The following is a 20,649-nucleotide window of genomic DNA, read 5'->3' on the forward strand; positions in this document are numbered from 1 at the left end:
GACCATCCCTGCAGGACAGAGTTCACCAAACAGGACCAAATCCACCAAATCTTCCTGCAGTCCCTGGCAACTTAAGAAATGCTGCACTCAGTGCTATTTTAAAGTGACACTTCATTGGCTGTTTGGAACTGCGGGAAAAATGAAAAGGTGTTGTCAGAACTGCATTATCTTTGGTGGTCCTCCTGCTGGACCCTCCATTCTTCCAGTACTGAGAGACCCTGGAGAGAAGCTATCTGCCCTCTTTCTTTCAACTGTATTGGTAGCCTTAGGCAGCCGATATAATTGAAAGATGTGGAAGAACAGGTAGCAATAAGTTACTGCTTAAAATGCCACGTTGGCACTTCATGGTAAATAAGTGTATTGTGGTTGTATTTTGGGCACTCAGTCTCTAAAAGGTTTGCCATCACTGGCCTAAGGAGACAAGCTACAGATAGATAAGGTCTTTATCCGGGGGATGGAGGCACAGAAGATCTGACAGTGTATCTTATAGGGGAGATATAGCAGAGCTGAGAATGTAATTGTGTGTTATATGCATCTGACGGATTTCATCATCTCTGATCTGTCACATCTCTTTTTCTGTGTGTCAGAAACTAGTGAATGTTCAGAAGCTAAATGAAAGTGCATATAAATCTGGACTCTGATCTGATCTAACCACATTGTCAGCACACTGCATATCACACAGCACTAGGGATCATGAAGTGTCTTAGAGAGTCTCCGTTCACGCTCTGGAATTTTACACTGACCATCACAGAGTAATAGGAGCTAAACAGCAATAAAACTAAGTAAAGTTGTAAAGTATGGGATTAAAAATGATCATTGTGTAAAAATCACTTGTAATTTGAGAATTTTCTTTCATGGGCAAATCCTTTTAAGAAGCAATATATTTTTGATCCATATGCTTTAAATTGTGGACTTTTAATGAAAAAGAGAAACAAAAGTTCTCATTGCAACTCCTCTCTTTCTGCAATGAAGGGAGCTATATACTGTTTTTATGACCACCGTAGTCTTTTACATAGCACTGAATCAGTGTTATGCAATGAATAGTGAGAACAACACTACCTCAGCTTCCATTGGAAACCTGCTTTTACATGTAGAGAGTGAATAGGATAACTTTATGAAGGGACTCTTCTTGGGCACAACACAATCTTTTCAGAGTCCTGCTGCTAATACAAACAAAAGCTATGATACACAGCCTTCCAAAATACCTTCTGCAGTACTGCATGATCAGCCATCAATTGGTGGTTTAAAGGGAACATGTTAGGGCGTGCACTACCAACTTCACCTAAAAATGCAGCCACCGGGTGCAAATCAATTAGCCGGGGCATCCATAAACTCAGCGGAGGAGCTCAGATGACGTAACTCGGAGCCCCTCCAGTACTATTTGCCAAGTGAATAAAGTTGTTTTATCTGTGATTCTGGAGCCTGTAAACTACCTGAAAAAAGCCAGATCATCCTCTACAGGTAACGAGCATGAGTTATAGGACAGCCTAACACCCATGAAGTGGTGATAGATGTCCTTTATGGAGTGAATTACGCCAGAGATTGGTGTAGAAGCACTGATAAATCTTGCCCGTAATGTCTATTTACAGAAACTGTTTGAGACCAATGCATGTGTAATGTTATACCCTATAATTTATAAGAGGATCCTTTAGAAAGAATTCACCTGGTGGACCTAGGCCTCTTCAATCTGACACAGCCTGTGTTATTGATATTTGTTCCAGATCATGATGACAAATGAGCAGCACAGTCATGAGTCGGAATAGGAAACACTTCCTTGGCAGTGTTTGGTAGTTGTGCTGTTATCTAAGCAAACAAGCAGCACTGTCACGAGTTTGTAGTCATAGAACAGGCTACTTCTGTCCACAAGCTTAAAACTCCATTATCCCTGTACCAGAGGTGCAAAGACTGAGGTTTCTCCACCACATAAACATGGTAAACACAAATACCAATGCTCTGTTCCTATATTACAGGTCTGAATAATGCCGCCTGAAGACAAATGTGCTAGTGCTCGCAGCAAGCACAATTCACAGTTTACTTCTAAAGGGCAGAAACACAACACTGTTTCTTCCATGAGAGGATTACGGCTCCGGAAGTCTTTTTCCACTGTCACCGGAGCACGAGCGGCCCTCACCCACCGCTGACAGTCGGAGCACAAACAACAGTCCACAAGGCCTCAGTTTCCAGCCTAACTAACTACACATCGTGGTTGGGACTAGCACAAACATTTAACAACTTCTAAAAAACATTCTTAGAATTCCATTTGAAATATCTTTGGTAGAGACATATGCCAACAACTGCTCCAATGTTGTATATGCTTTCCATAAGTTTTCCCGAGAGTGTCATCTTCTATTCATCAGAATGTTGGTCCCAATGACTCCAGTACGTTTCTCCTGATAAGCAGCTATTTCTGTCCAGGCTTTGATTCTGTTTAAAGCCTCAGAGACATAACAAAATACTTATGTCTTTCGCATCTGCTTAACAACTTTGGGGGTTGCAATTGTGCATTATTTATGGCAACAAGAAACATTTTCCACAAGCAAAGTTTTCTCACATACTGGCTCTCACAGTAGATCAATGGCTTAGTATTGGCTTTGTCATGCTTACTGAAACTTTAACACCATGTTCCTTGCAAGGATTTACCTTAGAATCTGTAGTTAGAGGTTTCATTATAAATACAATGAGCTAAGATATGGGAGGAGGTTGAGTTCCTGTTTCCTGACATCTGATGTCATCACTGTGTATTCAAGAATAATTCATTGAGCCAAAGTCTCATTTTTCTCCGAGAACTACCTCTCAGTTATTGCTTTGGTAGTAAGAACAAAGGCCCCATCAGTCACAGGCCCCTGAGAAATGCAATTTGCATCAGAATGAGAGAGTCATTTCTTTGCCGTTAACATGATTACATTGATTTCAGAAGCCAATTACACAGTTTTATGTACAATTCGCTATTTTTGGGATGGCTGTATTGTCAGATTCCTGAGCGGGGCGATGGGAATTTTCTTCCGGCATCCTGCTAAAAACAGCACAAGAAGAATAACAGACTCATCTTTTCAGCATTAGCAAAATTATAAATATTTTGCGTTTTTGTGGGAAATTCGTGAACATCATAAAATAAAAATCTAATTACAAATAAAACTCTACCCTAGACTACTAGAAAAAAAAAAAAAACACTTCCAATCTTCTGCCTGGTGTCCACTAGTTCATTAGGTTTATAGGAGAGGTTTCATGAGGGGATGATGTAGCTTTTGCTAGAATCTGGGATGGTGTAGTTTGCAACAAATGTATTAAAATTTCACATAATGTTTTATACATTTTGTGCAGATTTTTTCCTGATATTTTTTTTTTTACTTTCTACAAAACCCACCACTGTCAGGATTCTCGGACGGTAGCTGCGCGCCGAAAATTTTTGGTAGGAGGAACAAAGAGGCTACTGGGGAGCTACCGCTCCATGTAGCCTCAGCTCCGGCTACTCCATGCCCCAGTATCCGCTTTACAAAACGTACATATTTGCAGATTTAAAGTTAGTAAAAGATTGCGGGGACGTGAGGATTAGAACTTAAAAGGGCTATCCTCACATCCTATAGATCCACCTACCACCTGATCTACCTTAATAGGTAGATACAGGGGCGTTGCTAGGGTCATAAAAGATTTGGGGCACGGGCCCCAATTCACATGTGCTTGTGCTAATAACAACAGTACTTATCATATACAGCTACAGAAACCACAAGTGAGATTGCTACCCATTTCGTCTGGCGCCTCAAAGTGTCAACCACCTAATAGCCCCTCAATTAGAGTTGAATACTATAAATGCAAATTCCCCTTGAATATCCCTTCAATATGACCCTCACTAATCAGGGTGACACCCACCTATTAATGCTTCAAACCTGTAATGACCCACACTAATTATGCCACAATGTCACCATGGCAGAAATACCCTCACAATAATTATGCTATAAGGCCAGTAATGCTCCCATGCTAGTAATGCCCCACACTAGTAATGTCACCAACCGGGTAACAACCCCAAACAAGTTATGGCCCCATGCCAGTCACATACCTCTCTTCACCAAGAGGAGGAGGTGCGTTTGTATGATTATACCATGTCTCCTGCACCTGGCCACTGTACTGAGCTCCAGGAATCAGGAGATGCGATGCAGTGATGTCACACAGTTTCCTGTGCTCTCTAGTGGGGTACAGAGCTGATGGCAGAAGGCAACTCTTTATTTTTATTTTAATATTTTAAGAACCGACTACTCCAAGCAACCTACGGGCTCTGAAATAAAAGTTAAAAGAAAAAAATTTTTAAAAAAGGAAAAATCCTTTTTCCTTATAACGCAAATAAAAATAAAATCATGAACATGACAGGTATCGCTGAGTTTTAAAAAACCTGATCTATCAAAATATAAAAATAATTATCCCACGATATGAATGCTGGGACAGAAAAGTTGAATTATTCTTACCGTTAATTCCTTTTCCATTAGTCCACCATGACGGCCCCACATGGAGGATGACCCTTGACCCTGCAGGGACAGGAAACGGAGAGGTTAAAACACCCCCCCCCTGCATCCACATACCAGTGGCTTCCAATAACGAACCTTGGCAGTGGATACAACCCATTTATTATATGTTTCATTCACATACAATATAGTCATAAAACATTTACAGCAATAATATGACATAGGGTGGGAATATACATGGGCCGTCATGGTGGACTAATGGAAAAGGAATTAACGGTAAGAATAATTCAACTTTTCCCCTAGCGTCCCCCATGACGGCCCCACATGGAGATATAACAAATAACCATTTCTTTTTAGGGGGGGGACAACAGCCTGTAAAACCTTTCTACCAAAGGCTAACTCTCTAGCACAATGTAAGTCTAGTCTGTAATGTTTCGCAAAAGTCATGTGGCTGGACCAGGTAGCTGCTCTACAGATCTCCTCTATTGATGCTCCTCTCTTCTCTGCCCAGGATGCTGCCATGGCCCGAGTTGAGTGCGCCTTAACCTTCCCCGGGATCTCTAATTGTTGAGTTGCATATGCTGCTCTGATTACCGATTGGATCCATCTTGCAATCGATGCTTTAGAAGCTTTTTTGCCTTTATTTCTCCCCCCATATTGAAGAAGGATATTGTGATCCTGGCGCCAAGATTCAGTCTGTTTGAGATATTGTAACAGAGCTCTTCTAACATCCAGGGAGTGCCAGGCCATCTCTTTCGGATTTTTGGGCTCCTGGCAGAAAGAAGGCAGGATGATTTCCTGATTCCGATGAAAGTCAGATGAAACCTTGGGAATAAAAGTTTTGTCTAGAGTTAAAGTTACTCTATCACTGGATATTTTTAAATAAGGCTCTCTAATGGAGAGGGCTTGTATTTCTCCCAATCGTCTAGCTGAGGTTATTGCAACTAAAAATGTTACTTTTTGGGTCAGATCTTTAATGCTAGCCGATTCTAGAGGTTCAAATGGTGGCCCGGTTAGGTAGTTTAGAACTAAGGAGAGATCCCAGGTAGGAACTCTTTGTTTGAGTTGTGGCCTCAACCTGGAGGTGGCCCTAATGAATCTCTTAATCCATCTATGATCTGCAAGAGGTATATCAAAAAACGCCCCTAAAGCTGATATCTGTACCTTCAGCGTATTGGTTTTTAGTCCTTTTTCAAATCCTGCTTGTAGAAAATCCAGGACCTGAGAAATATTGGGAGATAATTGATTAGGGGTTGCTGTCCCACAGAAAGCTACAAATTTCTTCCATATTTTGGAATATATAGCCAACGTTATCGGTTTACGACTTGCCTTAAGTGTAGAGATCACACTGTCTGACAAGCCTTTAGACCTCAATAGTCCCCATTCAGGATCCAAGCCGAAAGCTTCAGGTTTTGCGGGTCTGGATGGTATATGGGTCCCTGATGAAGAAGGTCCTTCCGATATGGGAGTAATATTGGGTCTGCTATTGCTAAGGCTTTTAGTGTTGCAAACCAATTCTTCTTGGGCCAAAAGGGAACTATCACAATCGCTTTTGCTCTGTCCGTGATAATTTTTTGTATCATCTTGGATATCAACGGCATTGGAGGGAAGGCTGACAGATCGAGACATCTCTTTGCAGCGAGAAGAAAAGACCTGTTTTGGTGTTCTCCCTGGTAGCGAAGAGGTCTAACACTGGAACTCCCCATTTCTGTGTTATCTGGCCACAAATTTCTTGGTTTAGAGACCATTCGTGATGGTCTATCACCCTCCGACTCAGGAAGTCTGCTATTCCATTCTGACTCCCTTTTAAATGTATAGCTGTTAGAGACAAAATGTTGTTCTCTGCCCAAGTGAAAATTTTTCTTGATAGATGCAACAGGTCCTGACTCCTGGTGCCCCCTTGATGGCGGAGATAGGCTACCGTCGTCACATTGTCTGAGTAGACTTTGATATGGGAGTCTTTCAGATATTGAGAAGCTCCCCTTAGTGCTTCCCAGACCGCCTTCAACTCTCGATGGTTTGAGGATCGTTTCTGAGTCGTCAAGGACCATTGCCCTTGAAGATACCTTCCTTCCAGATATGCTCCCCATCTTGACAGACTTGCATCCGTCTGAATGATCTTTATTGGCCAAGGAAACCAGTGAACTCCCTTTTTCAGATGATCTTCCTCTGTCCACCACACTAGGGATGACTTTATGGATGGAGGTAGTTGGATCTTTTGATCTAGGTGCGAGGGATCCTTGTCCCAGGATGACAGAATCCAACTCTGAAAGGTCCTTGTATGACTCTGGCACCATTGGACTGCTCCTATGCAGGCGGTCAGATGCCCCAACACTTTCATAGCCTCTCTTATTGTGCAAGACTGACGTTGCAGAAATAACAGCATTTTTTGAATCATAAGGCTCCTTTTTTCCTCTGGTAGGAAGGACATCTGGAGACTGGAATTTAGTTGTATACCCAGGAAGACAGTTACTCTGTTGGGAATAAGATTGGACTTTTCCCAATTGATGATCCATCCCAGTTGTTGCAGGGTTGAAATAGTTAGATCCCTGTGTGAGATCAACTCTTCTTCCGTAGTCCCAATTATTAGTAGGTCGTCCAGATATGGAATGATCTTGACGTTTTTCATTCTCAGATGGGCTATTACTTCTATTAAAATTTTTGAGAAAGTCCTTGGGGCTGATGAGACCCCGAATGGTAAGGCCCTGTATTGGAACCTGCAGATTTCCTTTGTTGGAGAGAGGATCACAAATCTGAGATACTTTTGGGACTGCTGACAAATGGGAACATGGTAATAGGCATCTTTCAGATCTATGGTACATAGGAATGCCTGATGAGGGATGAGGTTGGTAGCTGAACTGATTTTTTCCAGTTTGAATTTTCTGTAGAGGATGAATTTGTTTAGTGATTTTAGATTGAAAATTAGTCGGAAGGAGCCATTGGGCTTCTTTATCAGAAACAAGGGGCAGTAATGTCCGGTCAATGTTGCACTCCTTGGTACTGGTACTACAACACCCATCTCTTGAAGTTTCATGACTTCCTGCCATAGCTGAAGAGAAAGAGATCGATTCTGCAGATTTGTTATTACAAATTTTTTGGGAGGAAGAGCTGTTAACTCCAATTTGTAGCCATTCTCCAACAGATTCAGGACCCAGGGGTTTGACGTTATCTGCGCCCACTGTTGATAGAACCTTAGGAGTCTTCCCCCCACTCTGGCGTCATTGCTTTCTGAACGGCTGAGATGTGTTGCTAGAGCTGAGGAGAAAACCTCTTCCTTTTCCTCCTTTGGGATAGCTCCATCTCCCTTGCTTGCCTTTTCCTTTATAAGGAAATTTCCTTTCTCTTGGCTCACGAAAGGGTTGTTTCTTTGGAAAAGACTTTGTTTCTGGAAACCCTTTCCTCTTGTCTGCAGCCTTCTCTAGAATAGCATCTAGATCTGGTCCGAACACATATTCTCCCTGAAACGGAATACCACACAATTTGGATTTGGAACGGAAATCCCCACTCCATTGTCTCAACCATAGTGTACGTCTGGTAGCATTTGAGAGGGCGCCTTCCTTTGCGCTAAACCTCACTCCTTCTGCTGATGCGTCCGCTATAAACGCCGTTGCAGATTTCAAAGTTGGCATTGTATCCAGGATGACATCCCTCGGGGTTCCACTTCTAATATGGTTTTCCAACTCCGACAACCAGAAGAACATTGTACGAGCCACCGATGTTGTTGCTATATTGGCTTTAAGGTTTAACATACTAGCCTCCCAGGTTTTCTTCAACAAGCTGTCTGCCTTCCTATCTAATGGATCCTTCAATTGTATCGCATCTTCAAACGGAAGATCCGTCTTTTTTGCAATTTTGGTTACCTGAATATCTACCTTAGGGGGGTTATCCCATAGGCGAGAATCCTGCTCATCAAATATTAAACGGTTCTTAAATTCTCGGGATACTGAAATCCTGTTCTCTGGCTCTCTCCACTCCTCTAAGATTAACTGTTTTAGGGTTTCATTCACTGGAAATACTCTCCTTCTTTTTGCTTTTAGAATACCAAAGAGTTCATCCTGAACTGATTTGGATTCTTCAACATCCTCGATCTTAAGCGTATCTCGTACGGCTTTTAGTAGCGCATCTAAATCTTCAGACAGAAACATATATTTTGATTCCATTTTACATGCCGAGGAAGAGGGAGGTGGTTCCATTTCAAATAATTCTACATTTGATGTGGATGCCTGTTCGCCCTCAGAATCTGATTCTGAAAGGGATTCTACCACTCTGGGTCTTTTGCAAGGTGGTTGTAACTGCGGAATCAATGCAGAAATGGATGAAGACACTGATGACTGAATCTCACTCTTAATGAATCCCTTCATTTCATCCATAAATGACGTTCTTTCCTCTCGCATCAACCCATCAATACATTCCTTGCAGATTGTCTTTTTATAATTAGGAGACAGTTTATTATAACACATATTGCATCTTTTTGAAGACGCTTTTTTCCTCTCCACCTCTTTAGTTTTCTCCTTCTCCTTAGTATCCTGCTAAGAGAGAAGGAGATCAGGAATTTACAGAGATCTTTTTTGGTAAAGGAGGATAATCCCCCCGTCCCCCCAGATACCCCCGAAACCACTCACAGGAGTTATAGGCGGGGGTTCTGGTAATGTCACATCCATAATCAGGGATTCCATGCCTTCAATCTAAACAGAGTATCACGCATTTAGAAATTTCCAAACATAACATGTACTACAAGAAGACAAAACCTGACCTTATACAGAGTTTTTGCCGATTAAAGCTGCACCTGCATAACAGAATAAGGCAATTTAGACATTATACAGCAACATTAAGGTCATAGACCTGACAAAGTACCTTGCACCCACTGTTTAGGAGTGTCACGACCGAGTCACCGCTGATGTAATCCTATAGACCTCAGAGCAGCGTGCAGGTCGACCAGGGCTGGCGTCACGAGTGATTCTGTAGACCTCAGATCAGCGTGCACCATTTTTTAAAATTTTTTGGCGCCCTGCGCCGGCTTCAAGGTCCGGAAACGTCACTTCCGGTGAGACGCGGCCCACCGGAAGTTGTCATCACACTCCCGACACGTGGCCGGGAGCACCAAGATGGCGGCGCCGGGTGTCTTTGGCTTCCCGGAGCCGCAGGCAGAGCCGGCTGGAGACTTCGTGGGACCAGGAAGAGGAGGCACGGCGCTGATCGCGATCCCAAGTCTCCGAGGATGAAGGTAAGTACCCGCTCCTATTCACAAAAAACTCCCCCATACAGTCCCACATGGCGGAGACCGGAGGAGTACTCTCCACTCCCTGCCCGTGTAGGGACAGGAAGCCACTGGTATGTGGATGCAGGGGGGGGGTGTTTTAACCTCTCCGCTTCCTGTCCCTGCAGGGTCAAGGGTCATCCTCCATGTGGGGCCGTCATGGGGGACGCTAGGGGAAAAGAAGAATAACATTTCCAAATTTGCTCTTCTTCACCCATGAAAATGTGAATGTCATAGCGCAGTGATGGCAAACCTTTTGCAGACCGAGTGCCCAAGCTACAACCAAAATCCACTTATTTACCATGAAGTGCCAGCATGGCATTTTAAGTAGTAACTTGTTGCTACCTGTTCTTCAACATCATTCAATTGTATTGGCCCCCCTGAGGCAACCAATACAGTTGAAAGAAGGAGGATAAATTCAGACCATCATTGTAGCTTCTCTCCAGGAAGAATGGTGGGTCCAGCAGGATGACCTCCAAGACAATGCAGTTCTGTCAACACCTTCTCACTTTTCCTGCAGTTCCAAACAGCCAATGAAGTGTCACTTTAAAATAGCGCTGAGAGCAGCATCTTTTAAGTTGCTTGGGACTGCAGGAAGATTTGGTGGATTTAATCCTGTTTGGTGAAATTGGGGCAATGGCCTGAGTGCCCACAGAGAGGACCCAGAGTGCCACATCTGGCACCCGTGCCATAGGTTCGCCACCACTGTCATAGGGGGTAAGATGTAACAAAACTATATAAATGTAATATCTCTGTGATTGTACTAAGTCAATGAATGAAAGGGAGATTTCATCTGGACTGTACAGTGAAAACAAACCTTTTTCCTGTATTGTTTTTCCAGTTCCCAGTACGACATAGAATATAAATGATTTCAGTAGAGTATAATGTGTCCAATAGATAACAATCTCTCATGTATGTTGTTATTCAAGTTATGTATACAGAAAAATCTAAAAAAATATGTATTAAAGGACAAAAATGCCAAATCCTGTAAAAACCTGGTCCTGAAAGAAAGGCTGCATTCACAGATTTGCAGGCTGGATATTCGTCCCTATAGACAGCTATGGTAACCCGGCAGTGGTTCTTGACTGAGAGAATCATGAAACTTAATGGTCAGTGTAAAAGTGCACAATATACACAGATAAACATCCAACTCAAATATACATATAAACACACCTTAGCCCTTTCATAGCATGTCTATATCCATGTACATTGCAATAGATTCTATACATTATCAAACTTCACACAACACATTTGCTTGGTAAGCCTGTAACTTCAGAGGAATCAGTAAGCAGGACATGGAGACTCACAATTTCTGTATGTATCCTCCCCAGTGTCTCTGTCCTGACATCTGATAATGAATCACAGCAAGTGCCGGCTAATGATTAGCTGATGCTGTGGTGGGGGCTAGATAGCACAGGGAGCAGTGTGTGTGTGTGTGTGTGTGTGTGTGTGTGTGTGTGTGTGTGTGTGTGTGTGTGTGTGTGTGTGTGTGTGTGTGGGGGGGGGGTATACAGATATAGAAGGAGCTGGAGTTTATAGCAGAACAGTGCAGCACAGAGGCATCACAGAGCTGCCAAGTTAAAGTGTCTTCCGCTGGAAGCAGTAAGCTGCTGCAACTGGCTTTCACATGCTGCTAAGATGCACAAATGCACTCCCTGACCCGGTTATCAGCCTAGTCCCTTACACTGGCCCTGACTACTCACCTCTGTCTGTGTCCAGAGAGTACAGATAGAGTTGAGAATGTAGAAAGGTGCCAGACAGCAGAAGTGTCCTATTGATCCACAGACATCTGGGGCACAGGACAAAAGATCTGGGGCAAAGGCCCCGGATCTTTTGACCTAGCGACGCCCCTGGGTAGATATGTGGTGGTAGGTTCCCTTTAATGATAGAATGATGGATGTTGCACCTGGGTGAACAATTAAGAGGTGGTTATGTAAGTGTATGGTTCTCTTCACGCTGTTAAGTTACCGTATATCAGGGTTAGACTGCATTCACATGGCTGTGTGCACACCAGGACAAGAGTTCGCTCTTCACTTCTCGGTCAGTGAGACATCACACACTGTGACCAGCAGCCATAGACCTCTATGGGAGCAGTGATTGGTCTGCAAATTATGGTTACAGATCATAGCTCCCATTAGGTTCGAGGCCTTACAGCAATAGAAGCAAAGATGTAGCCCAGCCAGGAGGCGGCATAGGGAAGAAAAATGCATTGTGCAAATTGAGTTGTGAGAAGTTCAGGTCTCTTACTTTAGTTTGAAAGGAAGAGATAAATAACCTAATCATATGTCTGGGATGATAACTATCCACCTCATTGTATAAATGGTGAGTAAAGCATCATCCTCCCATAATTAAGAGATTGCTTGGCATTATTATGTAACTAAATGGTTACCTGGGACTTGTAAATTAATATGCATGCAAGTTGTGTGCCACGTTCACCGAGTACCGGACAAGCAGATGTAGCTCATTGGAAATGTTGTATGGACAAAAGGAAGCCATCTACTACTGGATGACATATTTGGAGCATATTTAGACTAACCATGCATTAGACACTGATAAATCTAGCACATTGTAGACTGTCTCAACTAATAGCAAAGGATCAGTAAATCTGCACCTATATGTGTTAAAACAAAATTACAATCTGTTGTGAAGTGTGCGGATACGAATAGATAGCAAGCTGTTCCAGGAGTGTAATGGTTAATACATGACGCTAATGTAGCAATCATTATTTCATTTTTGCGTGGATGCTGTCCCATGTACACTCTGAACTCTGAGCCCACACTGTCTGATGATGGATAAACCCATTCAGTGCAAAAGCCGTTAATGATTTAGGTCAGGGTTCTACACATAACCATGTCACACTTCATTAATGTGCAGTACCGAGGAGATCATGGATACATGAACTGTTTCCTAGTGTTCCTCAGGTGTCATAAGACATCCAGGAGGAAGAGGGCAGGAGTGGAAGATGAGGAAGCTATAGGTAAAAATGTTTTAATTTACTTGTTCCCTGTATGTCCTTTTAAGTTCACAGATGGCCAGTATCCTAAATGTCACTGAATATAAAAAAAATAACCACTACTAACCAGGGCCGCCACTTAGAATATAGATTGCACCTGCACATGTCCCCCCAGTATATAGATACCCCCCCAGCATGTGTCCACTCAGTATATAGATAGCCCTAGCACATGTCCCCTCAGTATATAGATACCCCCCCAGCACATGCCCACTCTGTATATAGATAGCCCCAGCACATGCCCGCTCAGTATACAGATAGACCTAGCATGTGCCCACTCAGTATATACTGTAAATAGTCCTAGCACATGCCCACTTTGTATACAGATAGCTCCTGAAAGTGTCCCCTCAGTAAAAAGATAGCCCCTGCACATGCCCCCCTAGTCCATAGACAGCCCCCCCTCTAGTCCATAGCCAGACCCCCTCAGCCCACAGACAGCTACTGTCTCCACCAGTCCATGGACAGCTAGCGCCCATCTCCAGTCCATAACCAGACCCCCCCCAGTCCAGACAGCTACCGTCCCCCCCCCCCCTTCAGTCCACAGTCCGTCCACAGACACGTCCAGCCCCTCCAGTGCACACAGCTCCTGGGTCCTATGACCCAGGCGCCGCCCCCATTGCTAATGTGAAGGCGCAACAGCGCCTGGGTCAGAGGACGCACTTGTCATAGCAGTCGTATTGCAGAGGAGGGACCGCGGGAAGGCAGGGAAGACTTGGCGAGTACCCCGGGTTACATACAAGATAGGTTCTTTAGGTTTGTTCTTTAAGTTGAATTTGTATGCAAGTCGGAACTGTATATATTATAATTGTTGCTCTACACAAAATGTTTTTTTGCCCTAGTGACAATTGGATTTTCAAAAACTTTTGCTGTAATGGGACCCAGAATTATCAATAAAACTTCAGAACAAACACCTTACAACCGATGATTGTAGCCTGGGACTAAAGTAAAGCATCCAGAGAGCTTCACCAAATGTCACAGTGGCCAGAGATGTTCGTCTGTAACTAGGGACCTCCTGTCTATGTATATATTATATAAATATATATTTGCACCTTGCATGGGGGGGGGGGGAAATCGGAAGCTCCATAGGAACTGCGGAAGTGAGGTTCGACCAATTAGTGGGCAATCAGCAGGGGAGGGGGTTTGCGGGTAGTGAGTGAGCTCCTCGGGCCCCCTTTTGGTTGTAAAATGGTGGTGGTGGTGGGGGGAGCTGAACACAGTCCCACTACAAAGACTAGATGGTGGCCCTGCTGCAAACTCTTTTTATACACTGAAGCTCCATTAATACCCTTAGTCTTTGTTCATAAGGGATCAGCATGTGATCAATGCAGCTGAACAGAGGCTAAGCAAGGATGTGCAATACGTAGTTACATAATGGCTCAGCAGGGGACTGCAGGAGCTTCAGTTATGGATCACGTGGGGAATGAAGGCAACACTTTACTATTTTATTGGATAGCAGATGACCCCCTTTAGATTTTAATATGGATGTGTGAAAATTTGGCATAGTCAATGAAATGTCTATTGATCTTTTTATATTCTACATACTAAACACTTAGACATTGGAGACCGAAAAACCCCAATGCCTTAAGGCACCGTCCACACGTGAAAATTCCTTTACCACTCAAAGCCTAAAAAAAAAAAAAAAAAAATAACACTGCATGCACCCTTACAGAGACGTCAATGTAGCGGTAAACAGAGTCTAAGATAGGGGAGCTGCTGCAAAGAATGGCTCCAGATTTGAAGGTGCTGAGGTAGACCTTAAATTCACTACTTTTCACAAGTGACAGCCGTAGATATTAATAGGAGACACAGACCCATGAAATATAACTGATAGCAAGCATGGCTGCATTAACATGTAATAATGGAAACAACATGAAGCAATACTACACTTATTAAAACCAAGCATTTGATCTTCACATGATATACACCTATCACTTCCCCTACAAGGACAGAGTCCCATGCTGTATGTAGGCCGGTATGTGATCTACTGCAGATCACGTCTACAGCACCATCGCAAGTCCTGGCAGGTAAGTCTACCCGTCTTATAATAAAACATTCGGCAGTGGTAGACGGGAGCAGCAGAGCATTCATCCTTAGGACAGCTCTCAAGGAGGAGCAAGGCGAGAAATTATTATCATAGAGAACACCAAAGCACACTGCTGTGCAGTCAGTAAAACAACAAGCATAGGGACCTCATTATGTTTTCACCTTTCCCCAGACAAATGTCAATGAAAAAAAGGAGTTTATAATATAAATGTTTCTTATTTATTGTATTATTATACATTATTTACTTAACTCTTTAATTAATCTAGCATGACAGCAAGTAGAGAATTATAAAACCATGAGGAATTGATGGAGAAAAGAATATTAGAAAATCATAAACTCAAAATTAAAATGCTCACCCCCCCCCCCATCATAAGTAAGAAGTCCTAGTAGCCTTCTAGTTTTGAATTATGACATACCGTACTTGTATTTCATAATGCCATTTAGTATGTATAAAGAGGGTTCACTGGTTACATCCTCTTCAAACAAGGTGTCAAATAACCACCACTGGCACAGATTGCAAGTGTTAACTGTTTAAATGTTGATGGGGGTACTACCCTTACATTTCCTTATTAAAGGGAACCGGTCATCAGAATTTGGCCTAATAAACCACTAGCAGTATGTTGTCGAGTAGATGAGTAGCTTCTAGATGATGTTTCTTTCATGGTCTGGTGTGGTGGCATCATCCAGAAAATCAACTTTAAAGTGAGGTAAGAATTGTTTTTATGAAGTCAAGGCGGCGGAAAGTTTAACACTGTTTAATCAAGCTTTCCCGGTCTTAAAATGCACCCTTAACTATAATTGATGGTCCTGTATCCAGGGACGTCACTGGTCAGATCTCCTGAAGTCAAATGCAAGATGTCAATTACATGGGAGGTGGTGTTCAGAAGCAGGGAGAGCTTGACTTCAAATTTGATTTTATGGATGATGCCACCAAACTGGGTCATGAAAGAAACATCTAGAAGCTGTTTAACTGCTTGAGAGTATACTGGTAGTGGTTTATTAGGCCAGTTTCTGATGACAGGTTCCCTTTAACACTGTCCCCTGAAGAAAGCCACATGGAAGGAATATTCGAGTCTATTCTTGCCATGTTGCTTTCTGCATGGCAAGGGGACAGGGTTAATGAAAATATTCCAGCCATGTGCCATTTGCTTGGGTGTGAAGGGGGGGAGCCCCGCTAGCAAAATAGACACACACCAGGCTGGCACAGGCCTTCAATTTTACCCAGGGTAGCCGGGCTAGGAGGAGCAGGTAGCCTCAGGAGACCCATAGAAGCACAACAAGCAAGCTGTGCCTCACGTCAGGCAAGTAGTGGGAAGCAGGGCAGTGAGAGAGGACAATTTGGAGGACAGCACTCCACTGCTATCTGACCTCATTCGCAACTATGTGCAGAGTCACACGTGGCAGACGTGGTTCTGTTTACATTATTGTTATTACATTTGTTAATACTAGCCTACCCCTTTAACCTTAGGCCCGCTCTGCAGCCCCCTTCAACAATCTGTGTTATTGTACATTTTACAGTAACCACAACCACGTTGTGTCTGGATGACCACCATAACATACATAACAGCCAGTGATCGTGTTCAATAGTGATCAACAGCAATGTTCAGACTTGATCGCCGGTGCAGTGTAGAATTGTGAGCATCGGGAGATTGACTTTAAGAGAAGTCTCGTAAATATTTTAATAGAGTTAAACTGCTTTTATCTGGATTTCAGAATATAGAGGCTATTTGACAATTTGGTTTTGTCAAATATTGCAAACAAGCACAAATTCAGATCAGGCTGCCTGTCTTCAGGCTATTTTTGTAGTCTTCCTCAAACTACTTCCTTTCTGAACACTCAGCATATACTGTGTGCAGTGGTGTGGGAGTTGAATGCATGTCTCATCTGCATGAAACTGAAATATGGAAATAAAACATTGTCATATTACAGGCCTGGATATGAATTATCTTAATGGGAACCAGTTTCTACTGTCCACTCAAAAGCAGCAAGTGATAAAGTGAGAAAGGCTGGAATTAAACTGTAGGGTAAATCCTGACAGGACTCCAAGAGAGAAAAGAGTCCTGCATGCCTTCCCAAACACCATGAGCGGCAGCCTTTTTGCACATGAAGTTGTTAATCGCTGTGTGAGGACTGGAAAAATTTGACAACAGATTCCAGTTAGGATTTTAGTCAGAAATCAAAACCAAAATGTATATATCACAGGCCAACCATCAAACCCTGGTCTCAGAAATGGCACCCGAAATCAAAAGAAAGGGGTTGTGAATCTAACTTATAACATAGTTTAGTGGCTGTGCTTGATATTGCAGTTCAGGCCCATTCAATTGAATAGGGCATTCAAAAACACAATCTCCCCCATAAATTTCCATGTTGTGGAAGTAAAACTTGCATGCACATCAGTTAATGTGCAGATGCTATAAGGTCATATGCAAAAATAACATGTGTGTAAATTTGCTGCGTGCCATTTCCACTGATTGTGGCTGGTACCTGATATTTACTCAATGTCTGGGGGTTTACTGCTGTAAATATGCTAGTTGATAAATCTAGTGTACAGGCAGTCCCCGGGTTACGTACAAGATAGGGTCCGTAGGTTTGTTATTAAGTTGAATTTGTATGGAAGTCGGAATTGTATATTTTATAATTGTAGCTAGAGAATTTTTTTTTTTTGCCCAAGTGACAATTGGAGTTAAACATTTTTTGATGTAATTGGACCAAGGATTATCAATAAAGTTTCATTACAGACACCTTACAGCTGATTATTGCAATCTGGGACTATAGTAAAGCCTCCAGAGATCTTCACCAGAGGTCACAGGGGGCAGAGGGGTCCGTCTGTAACTATGAGTCGTCTGTAAGTCGGGTGTCCTTAAGTAGGGGACCGCCTGTAGTTAAAGACTGTGCAGTCACACTTCCTCCTATTAGTTGCATTAAAATTCTCTAAAATGCTCTAAAATTCTGGCATACTAGCATAATTTTTGACGCACACTATTCCCCACAAAAGCAGTTCCCCTTTTCAGATGCCACGCTTCTTTTTCTATATTAGTTGAAAAAGTCTCTGAAAACTGTCTAAAGCCCTTGATAGATGTGGAGTAGACAGTTATTTGAAGCAGATTGTGAATAATTGTTGTAAACAGATTGACAAATCTGCCCCATAATGTTATATCAACTCTACAATAGAAATATCGTTATGTGAGTTCATGAAGTTATTAAAAAACAAAAGAATGTTTAAGATCTTTTCAAGTAAATCCAAGAAAGCTCAGTAGTATTATATTACTCATGTTATCTCAAGTATAAGCTCAGCAGACATCTGATCCGACAGATCAGCTGACTGTTTCCTTCAAGGAGCAATGAAAAGGTGTGATACCATTGTTTTCCAGACACTAAGGTGCTATTCAGATTTCTACCCAACGCTCTGGAAGTTGCAAATACCAAATCTGCAGCGCCAAAACACTTGGTGCTATATAGGCACAAAAGTCTGACATGGATTTATGCCAGAACTATTAATGCCATCTACAAATGACTTACTAAAGGGCTGCAGAAATTTCACATGTGCAAATGTGCAACAATTGTTTCTGCAACTGTAACCATGACCCATTGTACAATCATCTCTTTCATCAGTCAAAGACACTGATTTTGTTTTCCAGCTGTAGATAAGACATTGCTTTACTCAATGTTGTGCGCCTCGCATACCGTACATAGTTGCCAGGGGCAACAGACATAAACAAATTTCCAGGAAGACATACAAGGGCACAACAGAGAAAACCACAAGGAAGCCGGAGGCTAAATGTTCTATTCAGTAAAGGTTGAATTGATGTCAGTCAGTCAAGACATCAGAGCAACAGACTGATTTATGACTGACTTTTGTGCAAGCCAATGCAGTAACATACAGAATAGAGGGGGGCACCGTGCCCACCTGGTTATTATCATTGTCCTTCTATACTGGTTATTTGTAGTGCAGCAATCTTTGTAATGAATTACATATTCCATGGACTTCTAATATCTCATAATGTACCGCACTGGCTAACTGACCATAATACTAAGTGATTTACAGGCCATTTACTATACAAGGCAGTTCAGGCCTGTCATTTAGCTTTATCACCATTTTCTTTCATCCACAGCAATGAAGTAGACAAAACAATATGCAGACACCAGTAATGGAATATCAGGCCACCTCTAAACAAAGCCTTTCTTATCTGCTTCTAAACTTGCCCATACATGATACAAGTGTAGCAGGCACTGTTAGAAACCAAGGGGATGGACAAATTGTAGCATATTCTAGGACCCAGCAATACTTTGTCATGGAGGAAATTTTCAGCATTAGTGACTTGTCTCCAGCTCTACAATTATATTCTATTGTAGTCATCACCTAAGCAGATCATAATCTTTTCAGAACCTGAATGAGCCCATGAAATGGCCATGACAGTCTTTTATACACGAGCATAACATTTTAACATCCACATAACATAAGTGGGAGGCGACAGAGCGCCCCTTTATTATTCAGTGGGGAGAATGAATTACTAGCCTTTGCTCATGTAGCACTGTACATTAAATGACATGGCTGACCATTCATTTCAATGGAGAAGAGCATAAGCAGAGCAGCTGTTATCCATGGGGGGTCCATGGAGAGGGGAGTCATTTGATGGGTACACAACTTTCAGTAGACTGCATTTACAATTGCTCCTAGAAGTTGAACATGTTGTGCACTGCAAGAAAACTCCTCCACCCCTTTCCTTCTAGTCAGACATCAAGATGTAAGTGATGATGATGATGCACAGCGTTAACCCTTTATAGTAACGTTCTTTACATACTCTGCTCCTTCTGTAGCTAAAAAACGAATAAAGCCAATACAAAAGAGCCAGCAGAAAGTTTCCTGAGAGCTCTAAGGGCTTGCTAAACTATCTCTCAGTAACAAATAGCCTGAAGGAGGGGGAGAAGGCCTGTGCCCCCTCCGCCTGAATCAGGCTATTGTGTTGTGCTCCTCCATGATGACTATCTGCAGCATTGTGTGGTGAAGAGGACACGTATCTGGAATCTGCAGCGTCATGAGGTGGTCAGTAGTGTATTCTCTAGCCACAGTGCTGCCCCCTCCTCTGTGACATACCTTGGGTGGTATCCTCCCTGCTCTTGTCCATGTCCTCAGTGGGTACACTCAGCAGCTCCAGTAATTGGTGATCTTGAGTGGTTACAGGCAAGGACTCTCCGCAGTAGTGGGAATATCAGGGTCTACTTCTTGTCCCCTTCTGGAGGCTCATTCCTAAGGATCCGTTTAACAGTTGGGATAAAAGCCCCTCATCACCAGGGAGGGAAGAATAGTGCCCAGCCCCCTCCGAATGCCAGGCTCTGCCCCGTGCACTGAATGGAGATCTAGCCCCTCTACTTCGCTACCAGAATTCTCCACCCGGTGGATCAGGCGGCTCCCAGAAAACGGAGATGAGAATCTAGTCCAGATCTGCTGGAGCAGCTGATGGAAGTGCTATTGTAACAGACACCGAGCAACCTCTCACACCGGAGCGTACCATGTGCGGCGCGGGGGTGGCCTCACTTCCTCTCTCTAGCACACGTTATTTTCTATAACGTATGGGGCGGAAAGAGGTCCTGCCGAGCTCTAGCCCTCGAACATACTTATAAGTTCTGTCAAGTTCTGTCTGGAATATAGTAACTATCCAGAAGTAAGGTTGCAGACCCCCCTCCCTTTGGGTGGTGTGGTTGAGCCCGGCAGCGTGTTGAGACTATCTAAGGAAAGTTGCATTCTTTTAGGATTGGGAAGCACAGATGGTGAGTCAGTGAGGCGGCCTCAGACACCCAGCCCTGGTCTCAGGATGCTGGAGAATGCGCTCAGAGAGCGCGCCGTGACGTCATCATCACTGCACGATGGGGCTTCTGGTGAGTTG

The 20,649-nt window shown here is 43.1% G+C and overlaps 1 protein-coding gene across 2 annotated transcripts in view; it reads right to left on the reverse strand.

Moving 5' to 3' along the window:
- The window catches only part of MAP7D1 (MAP7 domain containing 1), a 78,395-nt gene extending 58,110 nt beyond the window's left edge, over nt 1-20,285 (reverse strand). For both annotated transcript variants that reach the window (XM_072136811.1, XM_072136810.1), the window contains exon 1: nt 19,860-20,285. In XM_072136811.1, coding sequence (XP_071992912.1) covers nt 19,860-19,890 — 31 coding nt within the window. In that variant the 5' untranslated portion in view covers nt 19,891-20,285. The remainder of the gene's footprint in view (nt 1-19,859) is intronic.
- Between the last annotated feature and the right edge of the window lie 364 nt (nt 20,286-20,649).

This window comes from Engystomops pustulosus, chromosome 2, assembly GCF_040894005.1.
Source record: "Engystomops pustulosus chromosome 2, aEngPut4.maternal, whole genome shotgun sequence".
Lineage (NCBI taxonomy): Eukaryota > Metazoa > Chordata > Amphibia > Anura > Leptodactylidae > Engystomops > Engystomops pustulosus.